This window comes from Thermobia domestica, chromosome 6 (assembly GCF_964235325.1).
Source record: "Thermobia domestica chromosome 6, izTheDome1.hap1.1, whole genome shotgun sequence".
In the NCBI taxonomy this organism is placed as follows: Eukaryota; Metazoa; Arthropoda; class Insecta; order Zygentoma; family Lepismatidae; genus Thermobia; species Thermobia domestica.
In genome coordinates, this window is record NC_137459.1 from 81085406 (window position 1) to 81097983 (window position 12578).

Consider the following 12578-nt stretch of genomic DNA (forward strand, 5'->3'; position numbering starts at 1 on the left):
ATGGGACATTAGTAATTCTCATATAAGTATTCTATATGGATTTTAAAGGTGTATATTGTGAAAGTAAAAAGTACTCGAGACTTAATGATTACATAGAAGTGGGAATCACATGTACTACTAATAAAAAAAAAAAAACAAAGTAACGTGCAATTAAAGTTTATTTTATTCATTATATTCATTATTTCTGGCATGAAATGATACACATACAAGATAAAATCTATTTTCCTGTGTTTATGGTAGTTATTTACAAGATTATAAATTAAAATCGCAGAGAAAATATCAAAATAAAAATTACTTAAACATTAATAATAAAAGACTTAAAACAGTTTATAAACTTTTCAGTTAAACTTTTACAAATATTTGAAATCAAGAACAATTAAATCAACACTTATAAAGAAAATAAGCTATATTATGCAAAACAGTAAGAACTAAGACTAAAACCGATAATGACATAATATGTATAACTTATTTACTTATTTTATATTTTATACTTCATTTTATATTCATCACGAGTATTTTTACATATGTACATATTTCATGTTTAACATAGTGCATATATATTTTAATAGAAAGTTATCTTTGATATGAGATATAAAGTTGTAATTTAAAAACCTATTAATGAACTTATAAAGATTAACGAATAACCTCGATGAGTTTTGTAGGTATAAAGAGAGCATATACATAGAGCTCTCAAACTGTAAGTAAGAATTGTATATTGTTTTTAACTTTACTATATGTTGTGTAAGATACACCTAACAGATTATTGAATTATCATGCACGTATACTGCAACTAGAAAAATCTAATAATTACAAAATAATAATAATAATAAATTGTTAAAATTAGGGTAAAAGTAATAGTTTTGAAGCCACTTTCATTTACTGTAAGCTCCCTCCTAGACAAAAGTTAGCATATTTACCTTCGGTAAAAGTAATGCAGATTTGATTCACAGTAAAATTGCGAGTGGTTCGGAATTCCTAATTGAGCTATAAGTCAATGTGTCATATAGCGTCGGTGCTGGAAAGAGACTTTAACTTACAATAAGAACATTTTTTTTTTCGTATTGTACATAAATGGTGTGCTTTCCAGTAAGTACGCCAGAAATGTTTACTTGGGGGGTGTTCAAAATAAAAGGGAGGGGTGCTCTCAGTATAGTGATATACATTTTTAAACAAACTCAAAGAAAACAATATATTTTGTTACGCAACTATTAGCAAGAGTATGTTAATAGCAACCATTAGTTCCATGTTCCCCTCCTTGCAGCTTTGATTTATGGAGCTCAATTTGCTACAAAAAAAAACTACATTTTGTAATAGAATAATTTCTGTACATTGGATCATTAAAATAACATTTCATATTAACACGAATAGGAAACTAAGTTCAAAATTTGGAGATGTAGTTGTGAGAACTAAATCTTTTATTTAGCGATGAAGATTTCATAATAAATTACACTTCGTACATTTTTCTTTATAATTTTTGGATTATATCTAGAGAGATATTTCTGGATTCGAATCCATGAGCAAGGCATATATTCAAGGCACTATCAGTGCATTTGTTTAGGATAGCTCCGGGATACCTCATTCAGGATTCAGGATGCTTGGGCCAAGCAAGGTTCGAGTCTGCGTCGAACGCCCCCTTCCTTTTCTAGTGCTTACCCGATTGTAGCCACTGCACCACGATAATTTGCATTCACTTAGAGCTTGGAGTATTAAACAGAATATATATGAAGAGAGAAAACATTTCCATAGGCTATAGTGTGATACTGAAGGGGGCGGAATTGATCTAAAATGAACTCATCATTGCAGGAAATAATTTGAAATAATTTAAACAAAACAGTGTCGTTAAACATACTCCTGAATGTTACCTTGAATATAGCCTTTATGGTACAATCAAAAATTCAAATTAAAGAAAAATTAAACAGGAATGAATCCAAATATTTAGAAATTTAAAAAAGTCTTCAATTTCTATTCACGCTTTCTTTTCCAGTACACAGAGGCACCTTAACACTTGAGTTGCCGCCATTGCCTTGGAAATCGAAAACAAATAAAATCGTAGATTAAAAAAAAAACAAAAAACAAGTTAATACTTATTACCTTATACCGTGTTATTATTAGTAATAATTATTTTATAAATATATTGTAAAATAAAAAAAAGAATAACTCAAGTTTTTTAGGTGCCGCAGTTTCTTTGACTTGTGAGGGAAAAACGGATAGAAACCTATATAATACGTATTTGATAAGATGTGTAGCAACTTTCTCCCCTGTAATAGTTATCAGAGAAACGTTATTTGATATTGCTTTGTGTAAATATGATTAGCCATACACTGATAAGCCAGAACATTATTGCCACCTACCTAATAGTCTGCATGTCCACTTTAGGCACTGATAACAACAGCGACGTACCTTGACATGGAAGCAATGAGGCCTTGATAGCTTGCTAGATGGAGTTGACACCACATCTGTACACACATGTCACCTAATTCTCGTAAATTTCGGGGAGGGGGCGATGCGCTTTGAAGTCACGTTCAATCACATCCCAGATATGTTCGATTGGGTTCAGATCCGTCGAGTTATTGGGTCAGCACATCAATTGGATCTCGCCATTGTGTTTCTCAAACCACTTAATCACACTCCTGACCTTGTGACATGGTGCATTATCTCGTTGACGAGTCAATTTTTCCATAGTAGCGGTAGATCGTTATCACACTTCTTACAAAATATTATAAAGTTTATCAAATTTTTCCTTTCTGTGGCATCTGAAAACTTGAGGTATACTTTTAGTTGTTTCTCTACATTAAATTTGAACTATTTGAAAAAAAAAAAAAAAATGATTACTACCAACGATAAAACGGTGTAAGGTAATAAGTACAGTATTTAACTTTTTAAAAAATCTTCGATTTTTTCATGTTTTAAAATTTCAAGCCCTTGGCTGCAACTTTAAAAATTGAAGCTCGATTTGATATTTCTTATATGTTATAGTAACTCGGCAAAAATGGGCACTATGGATAACATGATTTCGAAAAAAAAAAAAAAAGTTTTATCGATAGACCCTATTGTACTGCCTGAATAGTATGTACCAACTAAATATAATTATTATAAGTTGTGCTGTATGTTATTCTGAGGAGGATGGCATTAGTAAAGAAATGATTCGGAATAAAAATAGTAAATAATACTGTAATTCAAAATACTTTGGGGGAAAGTGCTTCCTGGGTGCGAAATAATGACAAGAAAGTGGGGGAGAAAGAAGAGCAAATACTACTACTACTACTACTACTACTACTACTACTACTACTACTACTACTACTACTACTACTACTAATAATAATAATAATAATAATAATAATAATAATAATAATAATAATAATAATAATAATAATAATAATAATAATAATATCAGCTCTTTGCAGTGGTAGGTTCAATATAGGAAGTTCACACATTTAAGCATTTTTTTATTATTATTAAACTAAGTAATACAGTGAAACCTCTCAAAACGGACATCGGTGGAACACGATTATTTGTGCGTAAATGAGAAGTGTCCCTAAAAGGAAAGGTTCTCTCTCATAACACCACACCACACATATTTATGGCATGGAAGAATAAGAAAGTTTATCCTCTTATGAAGGTATCCACTATAGAGAGATGCCCGTTAAGAGAGATTTCACTGTATTAGGAATTACCCACTTCTATTTTACCCAGTAGTAACATATGAATTGATTACACACGAATTATTGCGATTATTTTGCAAAATTCTGCCATTATTTCAATTTATTCACCCCAGCAAGTTTTAGTGGGTGATTTTTCCCAAAATATTAATTGGGAAAAAATTCCCTCGTCCCATGCTGAAATCACGTTTAGTAATTAATACTGTACATAGCTGCAATTTCATTATTTTAATATTCTAGCCCTGTTGTTAACGTTAATTGTTGTAACATTATTTGATCTCTTAATCTCCTGCCCCTTCCTGGCTACGTTATTGGCTCTGAATATCTTTCATAAGAAAATTATTCATTGATTTAATTGTTATCCAGGCATTCAGTTTTTCAATTTACAAATATTTTGTATCTTTCTGTTTTGTCTTGTTTAATGTAATTTTAATAATCCGCTCAATGAATTTACGTGAATAAAAATATACTTTACAAAAAATTAAGCTAGCGACAAATGCGTTCCTGCATAACACTAGACTCAGTATAAAATATATATATATATTTCTTACCTCGATCGATCTCTTCATTTCTAAAACGTTTTGACTACACCCTTCTAACTTCCGTCCGTTGATACACCACTTGCAGAGTATTACTTATCAACTGAATCTGGTATAGGTTTATTACTATATTGTCACATTTTTCCTTATTGAGGAGGAGGTAGGTGAATGACAGCTCACCGCTCAAGACGCTGCCAATTTCAGTCATCTGCATCTGTCCATCAATCTCTTTTCTCGGAAACGACCGCGGAGCCCAGGAGGGTAGGTATGAGTGGGTCTGTTTTGTCCATTGTTTAGATCGAAACACCACCCGAAACAATGAGGTCATGTGGTTCTCGAAGTCGTACATGAGAATGAGGTCGCTTCGTATTTTGAAATGAAATAAATAAATAAGAACATTGCCTTCTTTCCTAAACGCTAAACTTGATGTAATAAATAATCTCTGACTTGATGTAATAAATAATCTGTATGATACTGATTCATATAATTGGATTTGGAGGAGTATTCCTTTTCCATCCAGGGGTGTGTGTGAAGAAATTTGGGTTGGAGTAGGGGGGGCGTAGATTACTCCCTGATGCTTTCCTTATGGTTTTAAAATATTGAATCTTTGTTTCATAATTATGATGTTTTGCATAGTCGTGAGATTCCCACACCTAGTAAAACCTCTATATTCCAGTAGGCAACTTGGTAGATCTCAATGGAAAATATCATCAGACTTCGCGTTTTTTTGTTACTTGAACGACTATCATAGATTGCTGTTATTGTATATTTATTCTCTAAATTTTTAACTGTTATTGTGAGGTCTATAAGATAGTTATTATTTTATTTTTACTTTTTTTTTATTTTTCCAGTATGGAAGTTGTGCCGATTCAATGTACACGAAGATTCGAAAGAAGCCACAGTATCAAAACGAAGGTACGGACTGGATCCCTCTCCATAGCTTGTACCAAGCACACAGATATTGACTGACTCTTCTGTCTTAAAACTGCTTGTCTTCCTATCTTTTCTTTTCAGTAAATTTAGAGACCTTTCCTCATTGAATGTAGGAAACTTGAATCATCAAACATAACCAGCAAACAGTGCCTTCTTTCTTGATGAAAGGAGCAGTTGCTATGCAGTTGAAACTATCAGTGAAAAATCTCAATCCTTCCCCTAACCAACTCTAGTGAACTAAGTGCTAGTTCCCCTCTTCATTAATCCTGGAGAATTTATACTCAGTCCTCTGTGTGTGTACACACACATCACATCACATGGCCCAAACGCAAAGCAGATGCTCCTCTAACGATTGCCATCCACACACTCTCAAAGTGGAGCGTGAAGATAAAAATCTACCATTTTCCAGGAGTGACAAATGCTATGAAAAGCGCGAAACCAGAAGAAATAATTCAACATGAAATGACGTACTTCAAGAGCAGATCAAGCCCACATCACAGCAGCTCAACAGATAAATGTAAGAAATGTGGCTTTATCTGTGTTTTCTACTATTCTTGCAAGCATGTCACCTGGATTTGTATGAGGTAGTGTGTAGATTTCATATGTTAAAATAGTAATTTGTGCATGATAGTTCTCAAAGCTGTGTAAAGCAAATTTAATCTTCTGTGGCATGCCAACATGTAACTTCAGGAAGTTACTCTAGGATGCCATGGAAAAGATGTTAACCGCTCACATGCAAAATTTCACAATGTCAGTCTAATTGTGCACACTTCCAATGCATGTTAGTATATAGCTAACAGCATTTGACCAAATCTTAAAATGACATTCATTTGTTATAATGAAACTCCCGGATAATGTTGGCTTTGAACCTTACCAGACAGCTTCTAATACTTTCCTTTTTTGTGTTTTTAAACATTTTATCCTTTTTGTTATTCTAAATAAATTAACTTCTTTCAAGTACCAAAAAGAAAAGCAGTTATATCAGAACTTTTCCTCTCTTGGTGTTTGTTTTTTCATTAAAATGATTTAATTGAAATTTTCATTGAAATGATTGATGGCAATCTGTAAAACAGTGTTACATACCGTTATATATTTAGATATTAAGATAATTTATTACGTTAATTACATATATAAATCCAATTTTATGAGCATCACATTTAAAAGTCTATAGTGTTTTTGTGTGTGTATCTTCAAATTGGTGTGTGTTGATATCAGGTGTGTGTGTTGTACGTATGTGTGTACACAAAGGTAATCAATGAACAATACTTAATTTGAAAGTCATAACACTCATGTTTATATTATGCTTTGTAAATTCATAAGAATTTTATTACGTCTATATTCTATTAAAAATTGGTCTTTATTTAATAAATTAAATATATAAATTTAAATTAGAGATTAGGATTTTATATAGATTTCTTTGATACCACAATTACTTTATATATTTTCTACAGATTGAACACAAACAAACTATTTGTCGAGCAAAACAATATATTCACATTAAAAAACTACATACGTGTGACAGTTTTTAAATGTGAATATATTGTTTTTCTCAGCAAATTGTTTGTTTAATTATATACAAAGCAAAGCTTCTACTTATGGAAAATTTTCTACAGCTTTTCCAACATTAGTTCGAAATAATGATAGTTTTATTAATAAAATTCAAATTCAAGTAAGATATTTTCCTACCAATTAATGTTTCTATTGTATTTATTCACTTTGAAATATAAACATTAATTGTGTACCTAATAACACATATTGTTAGCTATTTTCTTGTTCATAGAAATATTGAGGTATTCTTTTAACATTGCAAATGTTTTCGTTGTGGAGCTCGAAGCCCTTCTCAGTATTGTGGTTATATCGAACGTAGATTTAAAGTTTAATACAGTATCCGATCCATGTGTACTCCCACCAGAAATTGATCCCTGCACTTTCTCTTGAAAGGCAGAACACTAATCATATAACCAAGAGAATCTCTTATATTAGAATGATCGTTCTGAACTAATAATTCTTAATTCATTTTGTTGAGGTTTTCAAAAGAAACCGAAAAATATTGTCATAACAAACTACACTTAGCAAATAAGATAACAATTTATGAAATCGAAGGAAATCTTAAACGAAATTTTTGTTTAGAAATGCAATATTAGAACTTCCGTACATGAATATTATTGTACTGGGATATATTTATAAATACATCACAGAACTGGAAATCGCATCCTTCCAAGAATTCTTTTCTCGATAAAGTTTGGCACCCTCTGAAATGTAGACTGTAATTTGTTGGCGTGAAAATGACATCAGAGATAGATAACAGTCTCAACATAATACCCTGCTTATAAGCAATGTATAACTACTGGCATAATTTTATTTTGATTTAATAAAACAATATTGTATTATAAAACTTATTTGCCCATTCTTTAATCTGCCATACGACAGAATGATGGATAGCTAGTCAGTAAAGTAATTTGTTTGTGATAATAGTTTCTTTTAAGAGATAATTTCCATCTTAGTTTTCCACATCTCATTATTGTTTTTAACTACTATTCACACAAAATCAGAAATAATCACAGTTTATTGATATTACTTTTTAACCTTTTTCTTATGCAACTTTTAGAGAAAATTTACGAATATTTTCGTCTTCTTTGGAATGATCTTAGTCTTGGTTTCATTTGGTACACATGCTAACCACATTTTATCTATATATTTGTTTCAGACAGAAAAACAAAACTAAATACTTGGTATATAATATTGGTTTGTTCTTATGTTTTTTTCAGTAACACTTTCATAGCATAAAACTAAAATTAATCCTGTTTCATTGCAATGTGTTTCTTATGATGAGATATGATGCAGAAAGAAAATAATCTAATATGCAGACATATTTAAAATAATTGCAATGTTAACTTTTGATCATATGCATACCTCAACGCTGTTCCATACGTATGTATGACGTATAGTTCTTTGTATGTCTAAAACACTAACAAAGACTGTATGCACAGTAATTAATTTGTTCGCATATTAGATTCATAAAAATCTGTGACTATTTTAATAAGAGATTCGATAAGGGTTCCAGGTTTATATTCTATATGTTCCTTCTGCATTTTTCATATTCTTACCTATATCTTATATAGATGTAAGTTAAGTGTAAAAACTAACTATTGTATCTCCTTTGGTAATATTGTTCTTTATTTTGCTCATAATTGTATAATCTGGAGTCCTAATTTGGAAATTTTAAAATGTTAACACATGTTTAATTTAGAGGATCTAAAGAAACTTATCTGTAACAGGTGGCTAATAAGATGGTTTACATGTGTGAATAACTTTAGTTCTTTAAATTTCTAATATGAGACACTAGGAGCATGTTCTTTTATATTTTAATAGATTAATTTTGACCTTTTGTGTATGTGTGACAATAGTTACTTTCAGGAAGCTCTCTCCATAGTTTACGTTTACATTAAGTAGGGAACTTAAATTCTCAAACATAATTTAGATTGTTTTGAATCCATAAGCCATTAATCTTGTTCTTGAACAATAATTCTATACAAGGCCAATTTAAGAGTTTACTTTCAAATTAATGTACAGTACATACTGATTTAATTTATCCAAACTAATGCAGTTAGAACAATCACCTTTTTGGCTCAAGTTATCATTTCGTCTGTTTAAAGTGAAAGTCTCTCCACGAAGTTCCAATGTGAGGCAGGAAAGACGAATGTTACACACAAAAGGAGCTCATGAAATGACTCCCTATGTTTAGGAATTTTTATTAAAATTCTTCCCACAAACATATTTTTCCTAATATTCAACTATAAATAGACAAACGATGAACTATTGTTTAAAAAAAAAAATACGAACTGAGGAGGAAGAAAAGAGACAACATCCATTTGATGGATTGCCAAGTAGCAGCATGAAATAAATATTTTTTTGACACTCAAAAACAATATATGCTTCTCTGATAATCACACTTTGCACAAGGCATTAATCGCTCGAAATCTTGTGGTTAGAGTTATTTCTTTCGCGTAACTTGCTAAAACATTAACTTCATGTTTTAGCAATGTATGCAACATAGGGATGATTCGTGATGTATATTACTACAATGAATACTATTGGACGTTCATATTAGTTTGAGTGAATGTACGACTTCTGGTACCATAATTTAAATTATGTTTCCTATCTTTAGTTGTGAAGATATATAATATTCATACACACTATCAAAGCAACAATATGCTGATAACGTACGGGTATATTAATTGTTTGTTGTTTATCCGAAAAGATAATAGAAGGCCATGAAGTAAGAATTTTGGTTTGTGTTAGCGTTCTTAAGACACATATTGTATTTATTTAAGCTTAACCATCACTACATATTAGTGTTATTTCTTGCAAAGGGTTAAAATAGGAAGCCATATTGACTTAAAATTGAAATATTTTGCAGATACTTTACTATCCTATTATTCTAATCTGATCTAATGCAGAATTGCCTTAATAACTTCGTTTCCATTTATTGTTTATATTGTCATTTCCAACAAATATTGGACTTTTCAAACCTGCGAAACTACAAGTAAAACTGTTTTCTTTATATCATAGTAATAAAATTGTTCTAATTTTTTCAGTGCTCTTGAGAACGAATTTATGTGTGGCTATCTTTAAAGAACGAACAACATTAAAATAAAACTTAATAATTTCTTTGTAGCATGATGCTCGTTTTTGTTAACTATTAACTATGAATGAATTTCACATAAGCGTTTATACTTGTAGTAATTAGAAATGTTTTACTGCTCTAATTGTATATCAAACATTAACGACTTTCTTCATCTTCATAAATAATCATGGAGGTCATTATTAAATCATATATATATATATCATAAAGGTGACCCTACGCAAAATACGCGTAAACCAAACTCTAAATAATATGCTTATTTCAAGTTATTCGCAGACTGTTGCTAAACAAATCTGGATAAGAAGTACAGTCAAGTAAGGGATAGTTCCACTTTATTACGGAACTCTCCACCTATAAACAAACCTTTGTTTGTTTGTTTGTTTTTTTAAGCATTGACGTCAATTTACTGAGATATTTATGTATACGTCGTATCCATCTGTCTTTAACCTGCAAGTTGAACAACGGTAAAAATATAGACATTTAAATTCAATATTTTTGTAAACCGAAACCCACAAAAGTATAACTGTTTAAAATTTGTTCATAGTGGCACTCTATGAGGTCATAGTGGCGACACCTAAAGTAACCAAAGATTTCGAAACAGCTCTAAATGGGTAAAGACAGAAAATTCTTATTCAAGTTACAGGTAGTCCAAGGTCCAGAGGGATGCAGGGGTTAATTTTACATAGCGGGATCTTCTAGGACTACCAAAAGTGTCAAAAGTTTCACATTGTCGTGCAAGAACGCGTAAAAAGCTAATGAAAGGGAACTTATGATTTCAAATTCAGGCTTCTTTTCTTTTTCCAGAAGAGTAACACGAAAAATTTCCGCAATTTTTCTAATTTAATACTAGCAGGCTTCCAACGTCTGAAAAGAATTATTCATTCTGATTTTTGAAAAAAAAAAAAAAAAAAGTATAGATTAAAGGAATGATTGTGAAAATACTAAAGCAATTAAAGTTCTAAGGACATTGTCTTGAAATTTATCATGCCAATGCCAATATGTCGAGTCGATCATAACTTGTTGGATAATATACTTATGTGCAAGAATATTTCATGTAGCATAAGCTTTTTATGATTTTTTTTCACATTACAATTGTACTCACCTCCTTCCCTTATCCCAAGGAGTTTAGTTTCATCATTATTTCATTATTTTCTGAGGAATGGAGATACCACTAGTTACAGAACATGTTGGTTCCGTAGAAAGTTCTATGGCTGAGGTACAGAATAACATTTTTTTTTTAAAAGAAACAATCACATGATAGTATTTTTTGTCCGAGATCGATTAAACTCATCTATCTTGTCCAAACTTAGGGTGGTGATGGAACTCTACGAGCTTAGTATACATTTCAAATATTGCGATATGCAAACCTTTGGTTCCTGAGCTATTGGATATTAAACTATGGATTGGACTTGGCGAAAGGATGTTATATATGGCATGCTATTGAGGATACTAATTTGATCTTGGCCAAATTTAGAATGGTAGTAGACTCCGCATAGTTTCCTACGTATATGTAATATTATGGTATGCAGACTATTGGTTCTTGAGTTCTTGACCACCAAATTTGGTTTTGAACTTGATGAAATCAAGAAATTTCACTAAATCACGATAAATAAAATTCATCCGATCTTTACCAAACTTTGTATGGAGATAGATGTTAGCGAGCTTTGCGCACATTCGAGCACATTATGAAATATTTTCCAAGTTATTGGCCATTGAAATTGAATTTGCACTCAATGAAATCAAGAAATTTAATTAAGATATGATTGATAGAACTCATCCGGTCTTGACCAAAATTGGGATGGTGATAGAATCTCACAAGAGAGTTATAAGTCATCAAAGTTGGAGTTGAACTTAACGAAAGGATATTATATGTGACATGCTATCGATTATACTGACTCGATCTTGACCAATCTAGACGAGGTAATATAAACTTCAATTAGCTCAGTTTGCATATAAAATACAGTATTTTTGTATGCAGACTCTTGGTTCTCGAGTTATTTGCCATTAAAATTAGGTTTGGAGTTACTGAAACCTAGAAATTCGACTAAATCGCGATCAATAAAACTCATCCGGTACGGTACGCATGCTAGCTTAATATGACACATTATGATGTGTAGACCTTTGTTCCCGAGTTATTGGCCATTAAAATTGAGTTTGGATTCTGTGAAGTAAGAAAATTTAATAAATCGTAATTGATGGAACTCTTTCGATTTTGACCATAATTGACGAGGTAGTAGATCTTGACAAGCTTACGCATATTGAATACTATGGTGTACAGGTCTTGAGTTCTCGAGTTATTTGCCATCGAATTTGGGGTTTGGACTTACTTAAATCCAAACCCCAAGTTTGATAGCTAATAGCTAAAGAACCAAATGCCTGCACACTACGGGTTTCACACACATATTAAACTCATTAAGACCAACATTTCAAATTTGGTCAAGTGAAGACCTTTATTTCCCGAGTAATTGGCCATTAAAGTTTGGGCTTAGATTTAACAAATCTATTACAGGAAGTAAATGGAGGTTGTATTTATAGTAAAGACTTGTTAAAAATCAATGCAGGACGATTTTTCCCCGCTATAGTGAAATTTACTAGTTAAAGCTTACATAAAACGTATTGTAACCTGACTCAGTATAGCATACTTGTCAAAATAAATGTAAACCCTGAAAAGAACGGAATAAATGTTTAACGAAAAAAAAAGTCATGAATTAATATTGATAGATTTTACATGGTAAAGACATGTAAAGTTTTACTATAGATAAAGATTCACCTTATATTTAATTTCTATAAAATTCTCATAAT

The 12578-nt window shown here is 31.2% G+C and overlaps 1 protein-coding gene across 5 annotated transcripts in view; it reads left to right on the forward strand.

Annotated features, from left to right (window-relative positions):
* The window catches only part of LOC145688072 (cell adhesion molecule Dscam1-like), a 1774182-nt gene that overhangs the window by 1739461 nt on the left and 22143 nt on the right, over positions 1–12578 (forward strand). For 3 of the 5 annotated variants that reach the window (XM_081761792.1, XM_081761794.1, XM_081761793.1), the window contains one exon: positions 5050–5113. In XM_081761792.1, the coding sequence (XP_081617918.1) occupies positions 5050–5113 (64 nt within the window). Of the gene's footprint in view, positions 1–5049; positions 5649–12578 lie in introns of all 5 variants that reach the window. The other 2 variants (XR_014131839.1, XR_014131838.1) reach the window with 1 other exon arrangement.